We start from the raw sequence: 24,548 nt of genomic DNA on the forward strand, positions 1-24,548 counted from the left end.
GCAATAGGGTCAAGCAACATTTTCCAAATGATAGGTTCATGTAAGCGTTAATTTTGTTACAGATACGAAATTTTAGTGAAATTGATCCTCAAACATTAAGCCGTTCATGAACCAAGTTTGTAAATTATGTTTGCGGTTTTCTTGACATGCATTGTGACCTGTCATCGTGTTCATTTGATATTAGAAAACTATAGCAATTATATAAGAAAAGTATCGCATTCATATTTTTTTATATTAAAAAAACTTCGCTATGATATAAGACAAACGTCGCATTGATATAAGACAATATAGCATTGACTTATAGGTAATTTTGGCTTAGCAAACAATTGAATTCATCTTAATTGCATTCTACTGTATTTGCTACATGATATTTATTGAATGTATACATCTACAAATGATAAATCGTGCATTTATGTTTCATTTATTCAACAATTCAATTTTCTTGTTTACATACACCTTTCTTGTTATTACATAAAATAATTGATAGAAATTTTACAGCAGACGTATGTCGTGTCAAATGTCATCCTGTTTTAAGAAAAGAGTATTTACTTGATACCGAGAAATCTGCCTTTCTTCATACAGTCAGGAACATTACTTAAACAAGTAACAATTAAAATTACCTATACAAGTGATGTTGAAAACGAGGCTAATTTAAATATAACTTATATAAGTTATTTTCTGAATATTATTTTTATAGGTGTCCAAGAATACAGATTTTACTAGCTTTAGATAATGTTCACAGTTATCTGGTTATTTGTCCCTTGATATGTAAAAAACTAATTCTTCAGAAACACAAATTAACTTTCCAACGCACTTATCTTTCATACCGACGCTTCTGGGTCAAAGATAAGTCTCTTGGGACTATTAAATTCTCATTTTCCTCCAAAATCTTGAAGGTAGACTGATATTTTTTTTCAAAAGTGTTTAAAATAACTTATTCAAGTAATATTTTTGTCATTATTTTCAAAGTTACCCTTTATCTCTATACTCCTCTCAAATCTGATAAATTCTTTATTTTATGATATAAAATGTTGTTTAAAATCATGAAAACTATATTTAGTCTATGTTTCTATTGAAAATTAAAATAACTCTATTCAGTAATTTCATTATTTTTAAAATAAAAAAATACTTATGTAAGTAATAAAAAAAAAATTTGTTTAAGTAACGGCCCTAACTGTCGTACAAATGCTAACATTTGTCTGAAATTTCCCATAACGCAACTCGTTGATATAAGACAATATCGCTCGTTGATATAAGTGAAGTTTTTTTTTTTTTATCGAAACGCTTCTTCCATAGACTGTTAATACTCATTCATTTGAATCTACTTCAAACAATACACATTATACCTATAAACAATAACAAATGTTTAAAGAGACAGAAAAATATGCACATTTGGTTAAATATTGGAGGCATAAAAGTGAGATCGATGTTAAGAAAACAAATCAAGTAGTGACCATATTAAAGCTTTATATTTCTTTGAAAAGTACACTAGTCTATTGAATAATTAAGCTAAATATTAGTGAGGAATGAATAAATTATTGATGATCTAAACCTTATTGCAATTTTTTACGAGCTTGTTGTACTTCCTGTTGCCAATGTAGGGATTGAAAGTTCATGAAAAGATTACAATAGCTATGTGAACAATATAAGAGAAAACTTATAATCTTATCTACAGGAAAAACAGGAAATTATATTTAGACGAGTGTTTTATCCTTTTGATAAATAGAATTAGCATGCTTCACGAATCCAAAACACCAATAAAGAACTTCTTTTTTACCAACTGATTAAATAAACAGAACTGAATTCAAAGCGAACGTAATAATCTCCAAAGAATTTCTCATAAATTCCTCGTTATCAAATTTTGTAGCATTGTCACTAATTTTCTTTTGTTTAAAATTTTGTTGAAAGGCATATTTACTTTCTGCTACAGGCGTTCTTGTTTTAGTTTCTTCAGAAACCACAGGAAGTCATTTCCCTTGCGTGGTGTAAGGGAGATAATTTGAGTATCTAACGATGCAACTTTTATTTATCGCTAGAAGTGTTCTATAACGTACTCCTTGCCTTAATTGAACAGTATTTTTTTGATTTCAATTATGATTATTTAATATTTGAAAAAAAATATCAAAACCCAATTCACTATATAGCAACTAGCTAACGATTCATTCATATTCGTAGGTAGCAATTTTCGAGGTTTTAGATACAATTGTATTTAGTCCATACTGAATTCAAACAAATTGCAAAATTAATCTGCATTCATGAACAAACCTACATATTACTTCTTATTGATTGAACATCTAGATAAGCGTTAAACTTATTTTTCAAAATAAAAAAATAGTATCGTATGAAATATAATGAATCCACAGTAGCATATGTTCATATGAAGTACGAAACATAAAAACAAAGACAAACAATTATCAAAAGATATTAAAGATTGATAATATTAATAATTATAGACTGAAACTGTTTACGATGGTATCACCAGCCCAGTAGTCAACATTTCGGTGTTAACATGAATATCAATAATGTGATCATTTTTATAAATTTCCTGTTTACAAACTGTTTTCGAAAAACTAAGGATTTTCTTATTCCAGTCATAGTTTACCTTAGCCGTATTTGACACAACCTTTTAGAATTTTGGATCCTCAATGCTCTTCAACTTTGTATTTGTTTGGCTTTTTGATATTTCGATATGAGCGTCACTGATGAGTCTTATGTAGACGAAACGCGCGTCTGGAGTACTAAATTATAATCCTGGTACTTTTGACAACTGTTTACACCTTCATACCTGATGAACATTCTGGACCAGTACAACTTCCCAATTGACTTTGTACACTCTCTGTGGTATAAACAGAATAGTATTAAACAAAATAATGACATTGTTGCTGTAAATGATACAAATAGAGGTGGCACTGGAATTTCCTAGATTAAAGGTTCAATGTATTTCATATAAAAACATTTTAAGCGTCTCTAAACACATTATTTTTCTGTATTTGATGATACATTAGGCAATCGTTTTAATGTGATCATAATAAAAAAAAATGGTTTGGTACATTGTAAAAGCTCATTTACTAGCATACGTTTTTTAACTTAAACATTGGACTAATACCAGGTAACATTATCATATATTTCAAGTTTTTAATGTACTAATCAAGTAAAATTTGTAACAAAGTAACAAAGAGTCTACTGCTATGCAAGCATCACCCGTCTCAAATCTAAACTCGGTCGATTGCTCACTTTAAGGAATAATACAAAATCTACATAAGCAATCGATTAATCGATTACATTTTACTTCAACAACCCGTGATTGGTAACATTTCCTTAAAAAAAACAATGTATTATCTGTCACAATTTAATATCCATATCTTCATGTACCCACAGGGAAAAGAATTGCTAAGCATGCTAACAAATACTGAATGTAGTTTGTGAGACATACATAGTTATAAGAAGCTGTGGTATGATAGCCAATGAGACGACTCTCCATCCGAATAACAATTTATAAAAGTAAACCATTATAGGTCAAGGTACGGCCTTCAACACATACTGGGATCACACCGAACAGCAAGCTATGAAGGGCCCCAAAAAAAAGAAATGCAAAACCATTACCTGTTATAATTCTGACACATTGACATATAGGGCATTCTCTTCCGACTACAGTCTTCAATGTATATCCCTCTGGACACATCTCACTGCATCTTGTTGCTTCTGGGCATCTATCGGCTACAGTTAAATGCTGTTTTTCTGTAAGAAAAGGATAAGTTGAAAAGTGAGATGTTTTTAACTATTTTTATTAAATTAATGCAAACAATAAGATTGCCACGTTTTTGTATGTGATGCAAAATTTAATGCCGTACGGTATCAATTATGTGCTTAAAGAAAAAAAACGTAGTGAACGATATTTTTTTAATAATTAATGATTCCATTTGTTTAAATTCCATTATTCTTTTTCTAGATTAATGAGTTTTTAAGAAGTTATATTATAAAAAACATTCTTAAAAGCAAATTAAAATACAAAATAACCCTTTTGGGGACTTTGGGTCAGCAATGCTCTTGAACTTTGTACTTGTTTTGCTTCGTAACAATTTTGATCTGAGAGTCACTGATATTCTTATGTGGACAAATTATAAGCCTGGTACCTTTGACAACTATTTTTAACATTTGAAATAGTTATACATGCCATGCAATAATTTCACTATATAGTGTTTGTTTTTATTGAACTTTACCTGAAATATGTTGCAAACATCTGCACATTGGACAGCCATTTTCTCCCGTTTTGTATCCAAACGGGCATTTACTCACACAACTAAACTGTGCACTACATGTTAACGAGGACTGAATGTAGGTGTCTGTGTATGTAACTCCAATTTCTAAAAAAAAATGCAACATTTATGGAATTTATTTCTAGAATTAACAGTTTTGGCCTACTTTGACGAATCATATTATCATTACGGACGGGACAAGTAAATAGTATCTATGCCATACCAACACATCGGAGTTTTGTGTCTCAAATCTATCGTGTAATGACCTCTGTAGTTTTAGGCATAAAGGCAACCCTTCATATAAAAAAAGCAATACCTTTAGCTTCAACACATAAACACGTTGGACAGCCATCATTTCCACATTTGTATCCGAGCTGACACCCTCTAAGACAGGAAAGAGCCGATGTACACATAAGTGTAACAACATGAGCTGAAAAAAAACATATAACATCAGAAACTTTAAAAGGGGTTCACCATTAGGTACACTCTTATTTAAGGTGGTTCCTAACACTACAGGGAGATAACTCTGTAAAGTCAGCTAAACGTTTTAATTACGTTGTGTTGTAAAGGGAATATTAAGCTTCTCAATGATCAAAATTTGTGTTTGTCAAATTGCTATATAACCAGTGTAATTTTTCTGACAAAACGGTTGGTTCAAAATTTTTTAAATTTTAATAGTTTTGTTTAAGGGTCAAAGTAAATACATTGTCCAAATTTTATGAAATTCAAACGAGCCAAATTAATTTTAGTGAAAGTGTTGGGTACCACCTTAAAGAGTTATATTTAGTACATACACGTATTTCGGTACTTATACATCTTCGGATTTCACATTTATGGCTTAAAACGTAACTGATGATGCGAAATCCAGAAAAGCGCCTCGGACGCAACAAGTTGTTTTCAATTTTTTGATAATAAAAGTAGTTATCATAATAATGTAGACATAATCAGGAAACTTGTCATTATATATGCATGGTATAATACGTTTAAAAGTAATCCGTTTTACTGCAAGAGATTCGAACGCCACTTATGAGTGTAATGTAGAGGTATTGAATTGCAAACCTGTTATCTATCAAGCGTTTTCCAAACAAATGCGTTTATAAAGTTAATAAATATTTAAAAAGGATTTTGAGAATATATTTAACATTAATATAATAGCTTTTGCATGTGTGTAATGAACAGAAGTTCACAAGTCATAATTTTCCTCCGGGTTGATAACCCATATACGAGGCCTGTCGTGAGAAAAACTCATTACAGTGCCTCTCGTGCAAGTTACTAGCGGTATTATCAGTATCGTCTGTTTGCTTTTGAATTGTGACGTTAAACATTTTTATTATGACGTCAGCATTTTACTTGAACCTTTGTGATGTCAAGTATAAGCGGACAAATAGCGATAAAGTGTGTTGGATCCAGTTGTAAAATTAATATGTTTGTACAGAACCAGCTGTTATTGAAAAACAGATGTTAACATGTCTAAATTCAAGGATATAGATGATAGTTAAGTACTTGCTAACAAATGAAATTGACAATTATGAATCATCGTATATTACAACATGTAGTAGTATTGATCATTAAACTGTAAATACTTTTATGCTTCCAGCTTCCACGTTTTCAATGTTTCAAAATGCCTCTATAGGAAATTGTACCATACGTATTTATCGAGGAAGTGGTGCTATTGTTGTACAATTATAGTGTATTTGTTGGATTCCTAATTTAATTTCTTTATAAAGTCTTTAACTGTTCTTGACTGTTTTAGTTATTCAACTTCTTAACTTGCATTACATAAAACAATTATCTGCAGTATATAATAGAGGGATTACTACATAATAATAGTTTTAGATTTAACAAATCGTTCCATGTATTCTTTTTTGTTTCACGCCCGTATGTACCTTGATTACATGAACACTTAGGTCAGCCGGACGATCCGCCGTCTAATGAGTATCCTTTACTACGCATGTATAACTATGTTTACCTTGATTACATGAACACTTTGGACAGCCGGACGATCCGCCGTCTAATGAGTATCCTTTACTACGCATGTATAACTATGTTCACCTTGATTACATGTACACTTTGGACAGCCGGACGATCCGCCTTCTAATGAGTATCCTTTACTACGCATGTATAACTATGTTTACCTTGATTACATGAACACTTTGGACAGCCGAACGATCCGCCATCTAATGAGTATCCTTTACTACGCATGTATAACTATGTTTACCTTGATTACATGTACACTTTGGACACCCGGAAGATCCGCCTTCTAATGAGTATCCTTTGCTACGCATGTATAACTATGTTTACCTTGATTACATGAACACTTTTGACAGCCGGATGATCCGCCGTCTAATGAGTATCCTTTACTACGCATGTATAACTATGTTTACCTTGATTACATGTACACTTTGGACAGCTGGACGATCCGCCTTCTAATGAGTATCCTTTACTACGCAAGTATACATGTAACTATGTTTACCTTGATTACATGTACACTTTGGACAGCCGGACGATCCGCCGTCAAATGAGTATCCTTTACTACGCATGTATAACTATGTTTACCTTGATTACATGTACACTTTGGACAGCCGAACGATCCGCCTTCTAATGAGTATCCGTTACTACAACTCGTCATACAATGTAATGTCTCCGGACATTGTCTAAGTACAGAATATATACCAGGTGTAGGACTTGGTGCTGATGTCGGAGCTATGCAAAATGGAAAATTGAAAATATTTGAGTCGTAGGTATAAAATGTATAATGTACACAACTTTTGTTAATTTTTGTTCTTTGTTTCGCTGTTAACCATGACTAAAACATAAAAGAGGGACGAAAGATACCAAAGGGACAGTCAAACTCGTAAATCTAAAACAAACTGACAATGCCATGGCCAAAAATGAAAAAGACAAACAGAAAAACAATAGCACACATGACACAACATAGAAAACTAAAGAATAAACAACACGAATCCCACCAAAAACTAGGGGTGATCTTAGGTGCTCCGGAAGGGTAAGCAGATTCTGCTCCACATGTGACACCCGTCGTGTTGCTTATGTGATTACAAATCCGGTAAATAGTCTAATTCGGTAGGTCAAATTCATGAAAGGGAAGGGGATTGTAGTTACGACATAAGGAACATATCCGATATCATTTGTAAAAGGGTTATTCCATAACGGTCATCCAACTCGTGATGGCGTCCGTAAAATTTACGAAGGGATGATTTCAACTTCACCATTTGGAACTCTTGGTTTTATAGCTTCCTTGTGAGCAGTAACCCTCTACACATGATAGGAAACGCAAGCACGGGAATATCATAACCAGTGTGAATTTGTTAAAAAGAAATATGTCAAAGTTAAATCATCCTTGAAACAGTACATGTAAACATCAATTGTTTTAGACAAAACAACACAATTTGTAAAATCAGCTACATGTTTCGCTACCACGAAAATATACAGAAAAAAAGGAGTGTCGGTTAAAGTCTTTACTTCTTGGAGAAATGCAGTAAATATTTATGTTATATGAAATTGATGAAACGCCAATTAAGTTTTCTTTACATCTTTTTTGTGCATATAACTTTAAATTCAAAACTAATTATTTACTTTCGTGTGCAGATATCATAATATACTATATTCATTTTGATTTTATTGTTTGTACTTGATTTTTGTATGATGACTTACGTGGTAAACAGTTACATCGTGGACAGTCGCTGTTTATAGAACTCAACATGTGGTATCCATGTTTACAAGACTTCATGCAGTGAACGGTTCTCTCTGTACACGACAGAATATTCTGCATTGTTGCTACTGTAGGGGCTGGTGTTGGAGCTGATAATTTTAAATTAGAAACAATACAGTAAAAATATCTAGTAGAGAAGCATTTAGAGCTACCGATCCTAGCAATTATTTATAAGATTCAGAAGAAAAAAAAATGGAAAAACGTGTATATTAAGTTGACAACAGATAATGAAAATAGAACATTTTGCAAAGAAATTATCTGAAAATGTAAAGAGTACAAAAATGAAATGCCCCATCAAAACCCTCATCCTCTCTCTTGTTTTTGAAATGGAAGACTTATATAAAGGGAAATAACTCTTAAAAGCACTGCTAGCTCACTGCTTATGTTCATCTAAAAGCTTCATATCAATACTTATTATTGAAATCTGAATAACACGATTTGTTTGATAATTGGCTTCTATAAACACATTAATGTTTTTAAAGTGTAATCTGCCTAAACCTAGGCCTACTCCTGTAAGTATTTCAGGAATTTTAAATATAAAATTTAAAATCTTATTTTTATATTTGCGGACATTGGTGGTAACCATTATCTGCTTAAACTTGTGGTTTTACTGGATAAATTGCCTAGTTTGCTACAAGGCACATATATAGATATAGGAAGATGTGGTGTGAGTGCCAATGAGACAACTCTCCATCCAAATAACAATTCAAAAAGTAAACCATTATAGGTTAAAGTACGGCCTTCAACATGGAGCCTTGGCTCACACCGAACAACAAGCTATAAAGGGCCCCAAAATTACTAGTGTAAAACCATTCAAACGGGTAAACCAACGGTCTAATCTATATAAACAAAACGAGAAACGAGAAACACGTATATATTACATAAACAAACGACAACTACTGTACATCAGATTCCTGACTTAGGACAGGTGCAAACATTTGCAGCGGGATTAAACGTTTTAATGGATCAAAACCTTCTCCTTTTTTCTGAAACAATAGCATAACATCACAACATAGAAAAACATACAATAAAATATCAATTGGCAGACTTAACTCAATCAAAAAACGTATGATTACACAATGAACGAATAAATTTGATCTGCTATATCTGAATACAAATGCACAGTAAATTAAATATTTGAGACAAACATTCATGACCAAAAAGCTAACAAACAAATTCAAACACACTGAGAAATATTTAACCAATCAATGTTCACTTTAGAAAAAAAACCGCTTTTTTATAATCTTGAAGTTTATACAAATGTTGTAAGAATAAGTGAAAAATTGAAGATATTACAAATAATCAAAGCTGGTGTACAGACAAGATCCATATAAATAAAAAAATAAGAAAAAAGCATTATAAACAGTATCAACAGGTCGAATTAACAAGAAAATACGATATGAGAGTACTCGCAGTTACTGACAGCTAGTTAAAAGCCAAAACCAATTAATAGTAAAAAATCGTGCATCAGAGACTAAAATCGACTAAAACACATCACAGGGATTTAGTATTTTAACGTCATTAATATTCAAAGAAGACATGACTTGTGCAATGCCAAAAATAAATGTATCGACAGGTAGTAGTATAGTGAAGAGCGACTTCTATAGAAATAAAAGTTAACGTGTCTGTGTCTCTATACATATGCTTGTTTAAACAACAAAATTACTTATATTTATATTCTATGTTAATCAGTATTGCATTCAAACAAACATTTTCATTTTTAGCTCACCTGGCCTAAAAGGTCAAGTGAGCTTTTCCAATCACTTGGCGTCCGTCGTCCGTCGTCGTCGTCGTCCTGCGTCCGTCGTCGTTAACTTTTACAAAAATCTTTTCCTCTGAAACTACCGGGCCACATTAATCCAAACCTGGCCACAATCATCATTGATGTATTTAATTTGAAAAATTGAGTTTTTTGACCCGGCCAACCAACCAAAATGGCCGCCACGGCTAAAAATAGAACAGAGGAGTAAAATGCAGTTCTTGGCCTATAACTCAAAAACCAAAGCATTTAGAGCAAATCTGACATGGATAAAATTGTTTATCAGGTCAAGATCTATCTGCCCTGAAATTTTCAGATGAATCAGACAACCCATTGTTGGGTTGCTGCCCCTAAATTGGTAATTTTAAGGAAATTTTACTGTTTTTGGTGATTATCTTGAATATTATTATAGATGGAGATAAACTGTAAACAGCAATAATGTTCAGCAAAGTAAGATTTACAAATAAGTCAACATGACCAAAATGGTTAGTTGACCCCTTTAGGAGTTCTTGCCCTTTATAGTCAATTTTTAACCATTTTTCGTTAATATCCATTATCTTTTACAAAAATCTTCTTCTCTGAAACTACCAGGCCAAATTAATCCAAACTTGGCCACAATCATCATTGATGTATCTAATTTAAAGTTTGTGTTTTATTACCCGGCCAACCAACCAAGATGGCCGCCATGGCTAAAAATAGAACATAGGGGTAAAATGCAGTTTTTGGCTTATAACTCAAAAGCCAAAGCATTTAGAGCAAATCTGACATGGGTAAAATTGTTTATCAGGTCAAAATCTATCTGCCCTGAAATTTTCAGATGATTTCAGACAACCCATTGTTGGGTTGCTGCCCCTAAATTGGTAATTTTAAGGAAATTTTACTGTTTTTGGTTATTATCTTGAATATTATTATAGATGGAGATAAACTGAAAACAGCAATAATGTGTAGCAAAGTAAGATTTACAAATAAGTCAACATGACCAAAATGGTCAGTTGACCCCTTTAGGAGTTATTGCCCTTTATAGTCAATTTTTAACCATTTTTCGTAAATATCCATGATCTTTTACACAAATCCTCTCCTCTGAAACTACCGGCCCAAATTAATCCAAACCTGGCCACAATCATCATTGATGTATCTAGTTTGAAAAATTGTGTTTTTTGACCCGGCCAACCAATCAAGATGACCGCCACGGCTAAAAATAGAACATGGAGGTTAAATGCAGTTTTGGTTATTACTCAAAAACCAAAGCATTTAGAGCAAATCTGACAAGGGTAAAATTGTTTATATCTGTCAAGATCTATCTGCCCTGAAATTTTAAGATGAATGGAACAACTCGTTGTTAGGGTGCTGCCCCTAAATTTGTTATTTTAAGGAAATTTTGCTGTTTATTATCTTGAATATTATTATAGATAGAGATAAACTGTAAACAGCAATAATGAGCAGCAATAAAAGACTCAAAAATAAGTCAAAATGACCAAAATGGTCAATTGACCCCCTAAGAAGTTATTGTCCTTTATAATCAATTTCTAACAATTTTCATAAAATTTGTAAATTTTTACTAACATTTTCCACTGAAACTACATGGATATGTTCATTATAGGTAGAGATAATTGTAAGCAGCAAGAATGTTTAGTAAAGTAAGATGTACAAACACATCACAATCACCTAAACACAATTTTGTCATGAACTGTGTGCTTCCTTTGTTTTATTCACATATACCAAGGTGAGCGACACAGGCTCTTTAGAGCCTCTAGTTGTTTCAAGACCCTTACACTACGATGTAATTACTTGATAACTAGACAAAAGAAAGAATGTGAGTAAAAGCAGACTCGAGATAAATATTAGATAACCTAGAACTTCCGATCACAAAACTCGATAACATTAGCATGCATTAATTTGCAATTTCTATGATTTTAGTAAACAAATTTAAAGATAAAATCACTTATATCAAGTAAGGCTATATTTAAGATAACAACTTCAAATGTTTTCAACTTTGGACATAGCATGAATATATAAATGGGTCCAGGTAGCATCTAATTTACATGAGGTCAAATAAATATATACTTATTCTTCTTCTTCCAAATCCATTATAACCCAACTATTATACATTTCTGTTAATGGGTGATTTTTTTTGTATTGAAAATCCATTGTTGGCCTTCGCCAGTTTTCTTCTCTTTGGTCGGGTTGTCCATTTGATACATTCCCAATTTCCATTCTCAATTTTACATTTGTACTTACGTTGCTGGCAACTACAGATTGGACATCCTCCTTCCCTACCAGATTGCAGTTTATAACCTTCTGTACATGACATCATACATTTTACTACCTCATCACATAAAGTCTGCTTTGGAGTCTTTTCCGTTGACACTTTCGAAAAGACAGAAACAGAAAGAATAAAGTATACAGAATGAAGATACATATTGATAAAAACAAGTCTTTAATTTAGGGATTAGTCATTATGTTTTTGCTGGAACATTATGTTTTAGAATAGATTATTTTATAAAATCTTTATCAAATATGCACATCTTTTTAGATGTGTTTGGTGTGTATTCTAACTTAAGCAATATCTTTATGCAATAACGTGCAGTACAAAAATTGGAATACACAATTCATATATTAACCATGCGATGTTTTTGTTTGCATTTTTTAAATCACATTGTGTGGTATCCATCAAAAAAGGGTTCTCTATTGTATAAATTAACAATTGAGAGAGAACAGTGTATCACTCAAAAAAAGTCATACATACATTGAGTTTTTTCGCAAGCACATGAGGGGCATCCGTCAGCCATCTTTGATCCTAACTTGACAGTATATTTACAGGTTTTCGCACACAGATCTGTCGAGGGACATGATGATTGACCACTACTTTTACCAATAGTTCCAGGATTATGATCTAAAAAGTATATACAATTAATAATTGATGATTTACAATGAGTGTCACTAATTTATAGGAAACTTCTCACTCGAAAATAAAGGTTTCAGTGGTATGTTTTTTGATCTTGTATAATTTTTCACTTGTGTCTTCACGTTTTTGTCTCAGTAAATTTTCTGTTCGAATTCGGCTGATTGTTTTTGCGTGACATTTTAGAATATGAATGAAAGAACCTTTGACAGCATGCTCAAATTTCACCAGATTCATCAGTACAAAGACTTTCAAATCCTATAAAAGTTAAGTAAACATTTGTTTTTATATACCGTCGAACATATAGTTTTCCTTGTAACTACAAAATGTATCCTCGAACGATACAACTTAGATAAAGTATACGTGCCACTAATACCATACAATACTTACTTCCGGGTGCTGAACACGATGGACCAGTGCACTTATCTGTAAAAATTATGCATACATTAGGGAAAATATAGCAAAACTTAAACATCAGAATTGGTAATAAGCAAAATAAACAAGATTGGTGTTTTTCATACATGACTAGGAAATAATTATGATACAAAGATACAAAAAAATGGTTTATGCTGTTAAGTAAACTTTCCTTCAGAGGCCAAATGACAAAGAAGTTAACAAAGTCACCATACAGCCTTCAACAATAAAATTCCACATAGTATATTCAGCAATAAAAGCCTTGAGATGACAAATGTAAAACAATTAAGAAAAATATCCTAACGCTCTGTTTTATTAAAATTAACTCTTTGATTTCTTTTCTGCAGTTCCTGTAATATTAGGTCATCGAACAGGTGAAAGTATAGGCAAAAGCAATATCTTCCATTTTGTGAATGTTGTCATTTATTAACGATTAACACCTATCAATATGGTTTCTAGTATATCGTCTTCTCTGATTTTCTCTTTCTTTCTTCCTCTTTCAAATTTGTATTATGTTTGAATATACAACGATTGTAATGTAACGTGTATTTACCACCATTGCCACCGTCAGTACCGCTGCCTTGTCCCGAGCCTGTAAAAGGTCCAGTCATTGATTTACCACCAGCTATAACAGAACATACAATATATGGTAGGATTCATTGTTTGGTGACAAATTAACGTCTAGTGTTGAAGGTGTCATGAATATTCAGGTATATTAAACGTTAAATGATAGATGCATTTGGCACATAGGGTACGGACTGATTTTTTTTTATAGTAGGTACGAAATGGTAATTTTGGAAACGAAATGACTTGCTACCAGAAAAGACAAAACCCTAACCATTTATCGGAAATCAATATATGTTACCATTTGTCTTTGTGCTTTACTATACAAATTGGACCTCTGTGTAGTACCTATATTACTTCTGGCAGAGAATGTAAGTACGCATAGTTAAACATGATTTAGTCTTAGATGCATGATTTTTTTTATTAGTTGTTAGTGGCTTTGAATTTATTGTCAGATAATTGTGAGTACTCTCAGATCTGTTCATTGTGTCTTTTTGTGTCGGGATGTATAAGTACCCGGTCACGTCCACTTATATTTTTGTCCATCTGATGATTTAAGCCTTTTTCAACTGATTTTTATAGTTCGTTCTTATGTTGTACTGTTATACCACTGTCCCAGGTTAGGCGGAGGGTTGGGATCCCGCTAACATGTTTAACCCCGCCACATTACTTGTGTATGTACCTGTCCCAAGTCAGGAGCCTGTAATTCAGTGGTTGTCGTTTTTTTATGTGTTACATATTTGGTTTTCGTTCATTTTTTTACATAAATAAGGCCATTAGTTTTCTTGTTTGAATTGTTTTACATTGTCTTATCGGGGCCTTTTATAGCTGACTATGCGGTATTGGCTTTGCTCATTGTTGAAGGCCGTACGGTGACCTATAGTTGTTAATGTCTGTTTCGTTTTTGGTGTTTTGTGGATAATAGTCTCATTGGCAATCATACCACATCTTCTTTTTTATAATTAGATTAATTAATACTTTTATCTATGTTAATATAAAATATTCAACAAAATATTGAAATAGTTAAATTAGCACAATTTTGTTTATCTTATGTCTGCTTTTATTACGTGTTGCTTTATCTTTTTCTTTCTCTGTTTAGATCAATCAATTACATTGATAAGTACTATATGAAATGTCATTCGATTGCACTGGTGAAGAGTTTAAAAGAGTGAACAGTTATATCCCGCTAACTGATCTGTCTTATCATACCACTTCCGGTTGATGCGCACCACAGGTATCAGATCAAAGAAAATTCAAAATCATTATGAATACATTTAAGTTCCTTCCGTGTAAAACAAAAATACGATTAGGCTTGCTAGTTGTCATTCATAATCCATCAATCGACAGCAGTTAATTCGTATTCCCACTGCTATAACTTATTTTGTTCGACTTTGTTTAGTTAAAGTATTAAGCTTAAAAAGCTTTTTGAATGAACATGGGTCGATTAGTAAATTTTGTTTCAATCAGATTGAAATTGAAATAAACTAAATCAAAAATATCTGAAGATCAGTTATTTTAATTCTACAGTACTTACAAAGAATAGATATATTAGAGCATTTTATAAAGTTGACGCGTTCAAATGGCTTTCGAGATTTGTCTTCATCAATAAAGTCAAACCCATACATATACAACATACTTCCTACTTCGAATTTTTTGGCAAGTGTAAAATTTCTATACACTGTATAACATTGAATAAATTAAAACAAACCATTATCTGTAAATTATTGAACCTTGAACAATTTAATAGTTGCAAAAGATTTCTTTTCACCAGATCTGGGATTATTAGTTACACAGTGTGCAATTGTCCTAATACGAGAATTTATCGGGTCAATAAAATTCATATCGGGTGAGGCGAAGCCAAACCCGATATGAATTTTATTGACCCGATAAATTCCGTATTAGGACAATTGAACACTGTGTAACGAATTTATCCTGATTTTGTTATATGACATATTATAATATTCAAAATAAATTTTAGGACAATATCAACAAATTTATTTTAGATATTTAATCAAAACTGTGAATTTTGTTTTTTTATTAGGTCAATGGTATAAGGGAGATAATTTCAATTGACGTAATAAATAAGGGAGATAATTCCTATTGACGTGATAAAAAATTGTACTGAAATTTATTAGGACAATATCAGCCAATCAAATTGCGAGAAATTACTCTAAATCGGGATAAATGTGGTTATCCTGGTATTTTTCAAATGTTTGTAATTTTGTAAAAATTTAATTATTTTTTTAGTTTTCTATGTTTTATAGATAAGCGATCTTTACCTTGTCCTTTATAAAATATTAATTGAATGTTGATTACTCAACATTGCAAATCGTATATTGACCGAAACAATCATCAGATATTTGCCACTGGACATTATAAAGCAAATTGTGACAAGATTTTATCTTCTTTTTCTGACAGATAAACGTTCCCGTAATAATTACATATCTAAAAGTTGTAGTCACACGAACCTCAAGATTTTGAAATAACGACACTTCCCAATATGGTATTTTTGTACAATATTCCAAACTATGGCTGAGCTTCCATACAATGTACCTTCCGTCAAAACTAAATAATGATAATACTTATTAGTGAACTAACTAGTGGACATCATAGCACAGAATGGTCCGGAACAACCGCTGTTAGATTTATCGCCTCCTCCCATGCCTGATCCACTACTGCCAGCAAACATTGGGTTGAAGCCTAAACAGAGGAACTATGATATTACGTAACGATATATTAACGTCTGAAGTTAGTCTATGAAGGATCGGCTGTACTCACTAACTTTTCGTTGGTTTCCTTATCAAAGAGCAAGTATGTTTGATTTAAAGGGTAATAAGTAGTTGTTCAGCTCTTTTTTTAAACAGCTGTTACTCGCTCCTTTGTTTTATTTACACAAAAAGATTTCATTTGTTGTAATACTGCATACAGACTCATCCGTGATCAGTTATCAAACGGATCAATAAGTATCTAGAAAAAGGAACGATCTAGTACTACATGTAGTCAACTTGTTTTTCATTTTCACTTCCGCGCGCTCGTATCAGCCCAACATATGAAAACCAACAGTTAACGGAGAAAGACATATGCGTCCTAGATCTAGTGAACAGGCTTCAGCGGATTGCAATAGTAATGCATGAATATTAACCAACGAAATGGTTCATCTTAATCATGCCAGTAAGGCTTCGTTGACTATGTTATATTCGTTGTTGTTTGTCTTTGTGGGTGAGAATATTATTTTTTTTTAGTTTTTTATTAATATGCATAATGCTGTTCTCTCTGTATATTGTTAACCTCTTCCTGGTATATTTCATTATTGAACGAACAATAAAAAAAAATCTTCGCACGTTTATCTTTATACCGATTTTACGAAAACACGATGAATAACGAACCCTTTTCACGGCTGCACGTGAATTAAAAAAATGCGAAACACGTTGCACGGAAATAGCCCTTTACCACCCTCATTTTAACATCACACGTGCATAATGCTGTAGACCAACTGATTTCCGCGCGCAATTACTTTTCAAAACTTTCGCAAGTAGAATAAAAACGGGAATGTAAACAGTCGCAAAAACATAAATCTTTAATTATGAATGAATACTTTAATGCAAAAAGCATATATATGCTATAGCAACGAAAAACATATTTACAACATGACAAATGATTAACAGCAGAGAACAATACATATAAATCATTACAAGGAAGCAAATAATATTAATTATCGCTATTTTGTGCATTTTTCGTTCCATCTTTTTTTGGGATAATTTTCATATCATGCTACTCGCTTGAGATGGAATAATTATCACTAGAAACTGAGGAGGTCTCGTGGCGTTGCTAGCGAAATTGACATGAACATGATGAAATTGACAACGTCGTCATAGGTAAAATAGCGATAAATAGATTATCATTGGTCATCTCAACTCGATTGCTTTTCTCACTTTCGCTGTTCCAGCTCAAGCGAGAAAATCAATCTCGTTGAGATGATCAACGATAATCTATAAGTAACAATATTCATCTGATTATTAACTATATCAAGTAAATTTGAAAATCGCGAAATTAAATTGTCGCCAAGTGGGCTAGAAATCAGTCGGCTTACAGTAATTAAAATGTTACCTGATCCAGAACCACTAGATTTCGAACCAGTACCATTTTGGGTTTTGTCTTTGTCGTTACCACTTCCCTTTTCTTCTTTATCTCCATTACTTTTACTGTTCTCTACAATTATTACTATGAGCTCAAATAATGGTTTAACAAACATTATGCAGTATGGGCTTTGCTCATTGTTGAAGGCCTTAAAGTGACACATATTTGTTAGAACAATGAAGTTGTCTTATTGACATTATAACTAATTACGTTAGAACCTTTTGTTTGGGGTTCGTTTTTTTTAATCTTTAGTTTTCTATGTTGGGTCATGTGTACTATTTTTTATCTATTTGTCATTTTCATTTTTAGCCTTGGCGTTGTCAGTTTATTTTCGATTTAAAAGTTTGACTGTCCTTCAGGTATCTTTCGTCTCTCTTTTGTTCACATGTATATAAAAATATTTAAAATATAAAAATCATACTTAAATGATTTGAAAAAGTTGTATTTACGAATACAATATCGGCTAATTATATATATATATATATATAATTAGTACATTGCATATGGAATTCAGATAATTAAAAAAAAAATCGTTGTTGTTCTTTTTTAGCAGGACCATGCATTTCTATCGATCTCTTTAATACTTTTTTTGTTGGAAAATTTATAAAAGCATCTAAGTTTTTTTTTTTAAATTGACTTATCGTAAAGGAACTTGAAATGACGTTTTTTAAAGATTAAATATTGACTTCTGTAACTCCTTTAATTTTTCGATAGTATACTGTATCCTTGACATATATCACACATTTCCTGTTTTATATATAATCCCAGAAGGATTGCATTGAACCGGCGTCAAATAATAGTATCTACGGAAATATCATACACTTCTTTTAATTTCTCAATCTATTTTTTATTGTTCTTTTAATGCGTTTTCACTTTCAGAATGTCACTGGAATGTGTTTTCAAAATGGAACCGTTTCTTTAAGATTATATGAACAATGAAAGTCGAACATTGACTTTGGATTTAAAAACTAGAAGAGCACGTAAAGATTGTGTAACGGGATTGTGTTACGATGATTAAAAGTTCTTTATACATATATAACAAACAAAAGAAGATGTGGTAGGATTGCAAATGAGACAACTTTTCACAAGTGATCAGAGACTAAATGACACAAACATTTACAACTACATGCCACCGTACGGCCTTCAACAATGAGCAAAACCTGTTCATTCCGCATAGTCACCTGTAAAATGCACATAATTGACAAATGTAAAACAATTTATACGAGCTTAGTAACGGCCTAACTTATGTACAAGAAAACGATCGAAAAACAAATATGTTACGCAGCAACAAACGATAACCACTGATTTACCGGCTCTTGACTTTGGACAGGCACGTGCATACATGTACATCTAACTAAAACACAGAGTTGTGTGGCCGGATGTTTGTACATCGCAGCAACAAAAAAGAAAGTGGAGTACAGATTTGAGAGCGCTGGTAGTTATTGATAGCTAGCCCAAAGCCAATAACAACTAGTGGAAAAAAAAGTCTAAATTTTGTATTTTGCTTTATAAATTATGATGAAAAAAATCTCGTATTCTTGAATGATCGAGATAGTTGGTTTAATCTAAGTTTTGTTTTGTAGTTTTTCACATGTTAGAAATTCAATTTGTACTTTTACATTTTCAATCACATCTCTAGACATGTTTTTATTTAACCTAGTTGCATATATCTTTTATCATTAGCCACTGATTAAAGTTGTACTTCTTGTCTTAAGCCTTGACGAAAGCTGCTATCTACTTAAAGCTATAGATGTGATCTGAATAAAATATTTAGCGATTGTCATAGATAATATATTCAGAGACTAATAATACATGTACCTTTTCATGGTTTCTTAAGTTAAAATAAATAATATTCCATTATGACCCAAATACATCTTATCGGACCACAGATGAATTATCACGTTATGATTGGTTAAACACCGTCACGTGGTGACCCCCTATGAGACCGTATGGGGTTAGTAAGTTTCATATGGGGTTCATGACGCGTTAATGGCGACGTCATCTATAAATGTTGTTGTTTTTCGTTGTTTATTTTTCAACAAAACGTCGCAGGACTCCGGCCTCACCCCCTATGGATTTACTAACCCTCTATGGATCCGTAGGGGGTCAGTAGCGAACCATATAACTTAAATTATAAAATATAAATTTGCATTGTGACAACTTGGAGTCAGAAACAATCACCGTGAGTTTACGTTGACCTGTTTCCTCTGTTTCTGTAGTTAACATGTATTTATCAATGTTCTATAAGTCCATGCATCATAAAAGAATAGAATTGAGGAATTACTTTAAAGCTATATATTATATGTATAACAAGTTAATTAAATGTATAAATACATTCAATGATCCTGTAAGCTTTTCCGTGCTAAATAATTATAAAAGTCCTCACCGGAACTAAAAAATACATATTAAAACGTCATGACATTGAGATTATTCTAATAGACTGCCTTCGACATTACAGCCGATTCCATTGAGTGTGAAGGCAAAGGTAATATCTTTGGTTAGCTTGCTTGCTATCCGAACCGTGAACTCATTGTTAGGTTAGGTAAACAATATAAGTTATATGGTTCGCTACTGAACCCATACGGATCCATAGAGGGTTAGTAAAATCCATAGGGGGTGAGGCCGGAGGCCGAGTCCCCTATGAATTTTATTCACCCTCTATGGATCCGTAGGGGGTCAGTAGTTAACCGTATAACGAATTTATCGGACGCTGGACTTTTTCTGCGGCGTTTTGTTGAAAAATAAACAACGAAACACAACAACATTAATATATGACGTCGCCATTAACGCGTCACGAACCCCATATGAAACTTACTAACCCCATACGGTCTCATAGGGGGTCACCACGTGACGGCGTTTAACCAATCACAACGTGATAATTCATCTGTGGTCCGATAACCTTTCTTAAAGTGTAGACTAGTCCGATAGATAACTAATCTATCTGGCTGTAGGACTAGGCTACTTCGAAAGGAGGGTAGTATACCTTACCCTATGATGACTTCACGGTTCAGCTAGCATGCAAGCTAACCAAAGATGTAACCTTTGTCTACACAGTCAATAGAATCGGCTGTAAGGTAATCATGGAACTTAGAGTTACTGAAAGATAAGACAAGTAGTTGAAGACTATACCTTCCTGTTTCGATTTATGACCTATAGTTGTTAATTTCTGTGTAATTTTTTTGGTCTCTTATGGAGAGTTGTATTTTGGCAATTATACCACATCTTTCTTTTTTTATCTATTTACCTTCCTGTTTCGATTTATGTTTGGTACATTCGCATGTCTGGCATCCATCTTTTCCTTTCGGTCCTAACTTATACCCGTCATCACATGACAGCATGCACACCAATGTTGCCACACACTGGTTATTTGGCTGCTGTGTTGGTTTAGTTTTCCCATGGCTATGCGATATCATTGCCACACCCATACCACTTGCTAATAGAGTACAAATATCTCATTGTACTAAGGAACATTAACACGCATTATGCAGTATGATATGGATATAAAAAAAATACTATTATCATGCAGGTTAATTTTGTCATGTTAATACTAGTAGTTATATTGTAAAATGTGTTTATATTTTCTACTCGTATATCTTATTGACGAAATTAATATTAAAAGGTGCAAATACTATTCCGGATTTATAATGATCAAATATGCATAATTGCTTTGTAACCGTTGAACATAAGCGACACTGTTCACACTGGTCATTACGGCTTATTGAAAAGCATTCAAAACAGACTTGTACTATAATTAGCGATTATTCTAAATCAAAAGTAACAAATTAAAAAGGCATTGTTTTTATCTAGTCCCCTATGCATTGATTTATCAAGCTTTCATGCAAACAGAATTGTGGATCCATTGCTGTTTTTCTAATTTTTTGAGGTAGCAGTATCTTTTTGAGACTGCACTATGTACATTTACTATTGCTTGTAAATTATAAGGTTGGAATTACTTAAGTCGACATCGGATTATCAAGTTTTAATAAATCAGTAACAAGTTCATTTTGTAATGTATTACGGCCAAAAGGGGCGTGTTATAAATGTAATCGTATATATATACGATAATTTGTAAATTATTCTTAACTTCATTTGCGTCGAATCGTGATTTACAAAAAAATATTTTCATTCTTGTAAGCGATATATATATATATATACGATTTGAATACGCTGGTTCCCGGCTGACTACTTCGGTAGACGTCCAAGTGAAGCATAATACCAGCAGATTCCAGTTTACGATTTGAATATAATGAAGAAACCCAATGGAACAAACCTGGTCCACATGGACACGATTTACAGCCGGACTCATCAATAACTAGACAGTAAGAGGGACATATAATGTCATCTCTTAAACAGGCAACACGCCCCTTAGAAGATGAGGGTCCATGTAAAAACATCCCAGGAACAGACATGAGTCCATTCCGCATGCCACCCATTCCGATCCCTGATACCTCTCCCATACCTCCCCCACCAACTCTAGAGTCTAGTGCATCAATGGAGGATGTAAATGGCGTTCGTGATAAGTCATTTCCTTGATTGAAAGGGCTTCCCTGTGCACCATCAGACCCGCCACCGCTGCCACTGCCAAATGGGCTTCCCTGTGCACCACCAGATCCGCCACCGCCGCTCCCAAATGTCATTCCAAAACTAGCTGAAATAATACAATGTGCTCGTTTTTATAAAAAAGAGCGACGACTTGAGAATATAGAATAGAAAAAAAATCATACAGCCAAAATAATCTTTCTAATTGAAGGATTGAAGTATCCATTTCTCCCACAAAACATTTAAATAACGATACAAATCAACGTATAGAAAAAAAAAAACTTTAATTTTGTTTTTTAATGGAAATCATATGAATTGAGCATTTGAAACATTCTAAACATACAATACTATACTTGATTAAATCAAAATTTGAATCAAGCTATCATCGGACAAATAAATGAGCTCATACAAGGGGGCCTGGGTTGAACCTTGTAATTAGGATAAAGAGACTATGCTATCCGTCGTGAAAGTTGAAATTATCTACAAGGCAGTATTCACTTTTTTGTATAATGTATATTTCTAAAATTATCGAAATACTCCCGCAGAATTGTATGTCAATCGGCATTTGCTTTTCAAACATCTGCAAACCTATGCGGGGTAATGCATGGACTTTCAAATACAATTGTTGGTTCACTCCAATAAATAAAGATGCATGTACATGAAAGGGTCATTGTGTAAAAAATACACTCACACACACACATATACTTGATTCCTTCCTAAAGAATGCGTTTATTTGATCAAAATTTAAAGCAAGCAATCCCCTCATACTTGGGAGCCTGGGTCTAACGTAATACGAATTAAGACCGAAAACAACGGCGACTATGCTATCCAAACGAGAAATTTTAATTTATATAATAAATAAATATACACGAAAGGGTAATTGTGTAATAAATAGAATAAAAAATATACACATACAAGCCTCATTACAATCACACTTTCTACAGTGTGACAGACTAACAATACATTCTGGCTTACAATCACTTGGCAAAGATGGACAGTCGTCATCTGATCCCCGTACTGAAATATAAGAAAATGAGAAAAAATGTCATCAATGATTCCAAGCCACATTTTGGATATGCCGTCCCAAGTGAAGACCCTGTAATTAAGTGGTTGTCGTTTGTTGTATTACATTTGTACATATTTGTTTTTCTTTGATAACTTTATACTTAGGCCATACGTTTTCTCGTTTTAAAAATTTTACTTTTGTCATTTCGAAGCCAGTTATATAGCTTACTATGCCGTATGGGATTTGTTCATTTTTGAAGGCCGTTCGGTGACCTATAATTGTACCAAGTTTTACTTTTGAAAGCTAATTGCATATTGGGTAGAACAAATCTCATTCACGTATGTCTAGTTATATTCCTCCTGCATGTAATACTATTTCTTTTATAACTCTGAACGGAGTTGGTCTTTTCAACAATGTGCTCATAATTTGCACAATTTTCACTGGTTTTTCGTTTGATTATTCACAACTCTCAAAGTCACTTCAGGGCACAGGCACTTCTTTCTATCCATGGCCATGGTTAGTCAGTCTTCCTATGTATAGAAACAAGTGACTGTGCTTTAGGGGCATCGTTGGGCATGTGATCTAAGTGGTTCTACTACTGTAATAACTAGCCAGTCAACATTTATATTTTGAGTTCGAACCCCGCTCGTTCAGGCGTACTCAACTCCAATTTTAATTGACTAGGATTGTCAGTTTTCCTATCAAAAGTGAGTGGTTTTCTTTGAGCACTCCTGCTTCCTTCACCAATAAAAACTAGCCGCCACGTATTAAATAGCCCAATCATGGTGCTTATAAGTGGCGGGAAAACACAAACACTCAGCAATTAATCAAAGTCACTTTGGATCAATATGTTTTCAATAATATAACCGCTATTGTGTGAGTCAACTTAAATCTGTTCTTAAGAGTACACATATCATTGTATTTAACAGTAGTCTAGGTTCTTGACACTAAATACGTTAGTGGAAATATTTGAAGTGATATTGGAAAATCTGAATTCCCGGATGCAAAATCTTAATAGCAAACTGAATAAAATCAATTAAAATTTACTATTTTCAAACAAACAAAAAACATACATGAAACTCGTTTCTTCTGGTTTTTTTTCAAAATACAAAATATTATACTAATCATACTAGGCGTTTTACATAATTCACATCGCATACAACATGTACAAATTTTTAGTGAAAACTGTTTCCGGTTCTGGTTTTACGACATACCACCATACAACATCAGAGGAACACGAA

At 32.9% G+C, this 24,548-nt stretch overlaps 1 protein-coding gene across 1 annotated transcript in view; it reads right to left on the bottom strand.

Moving 5' to 3' along the window:
* The window catches only part of LOC134717551 (uncharacterized), a 32,830-nt gene extending 9,515 nt beyond the window's left edge, over window positions 1–23,315 (bottom strand). The window contains exons 1-15 of the mRNA XM_063580041.1: window positions 23,217–23,315; window positions 22,033–22,410; window positions 21,007–21,195; window positions 17,733–17,834; window positions 16,224–16,325; window positions 13,615–13,686; window positions 13,038–13,073; window positions 12,492–12,638; window positions 11,984–12,112; window positions 7,929–8,075; window positions 6,813–6,959; window positions 4,573–4,686; window positions 4,221–4,364; window positions 3,604–3,738; window positions 2,786–2,836 (exon numbers count right to left, since the gene is read on the bottom strand). Of these exons, the coding sequence (XP_063436111.1) occupies window positions 2,786–2,836; window positions 3,604–3,738; window positions 4,221–4,364; window positions 4,573–4,686; window positions 6,813–6,959; window positions 7,929–8,075; window positions 11,984–12,112; window positions 12,492–12,638; window positions 13,038–13,073; window positions 13,615–13,686; window positions 16,224–16,325; window positions 17,733–17,834; window positions 21,007–21,195; window positions 22,033–22,399 (1,882 nt within the window). The 5' untranslated portion in view covers window positions 22,400–22,410; window positions 23,217–23,315. The remainder of the gene's footprint in view (window positions 1–2,785; window positions 2,837–3,603; window positions 3,739–4,220; window positions 4,365–4,572; window positions 4,687–6,812; window positions 6,960–7,928; window positions 8,076–11,983; window positions 12,113–12,491; window positions 12,639–13,037; window positions 13,074–13,614; window positions 13,687–16,223; window positions 16,326–17,732; window positions 17,835–21,006; window positions 21,196–22,032; window positions 22,411–23,216) is intronic.
* Between the last annotated feature and the right edge of the window lie 1,233 nt (window positions 23,316–24,548).

Source organism: Mytilus trossulus, chromosome 5, assembly GCF_036588685.1.
Source record: "Mytilus trossulus isolate FHL-02 chromosome 5, PNRI_Mtr1.1.1.hap1, whole genome shotgun sequence".
In the NCBI taxonomy this organism is placed as follows: Eukaryota; Metazoa; Mollusca; class Bivalvia; order Mytilida; family Mytilidae; genus Mytilus; species Mytilus trossulus.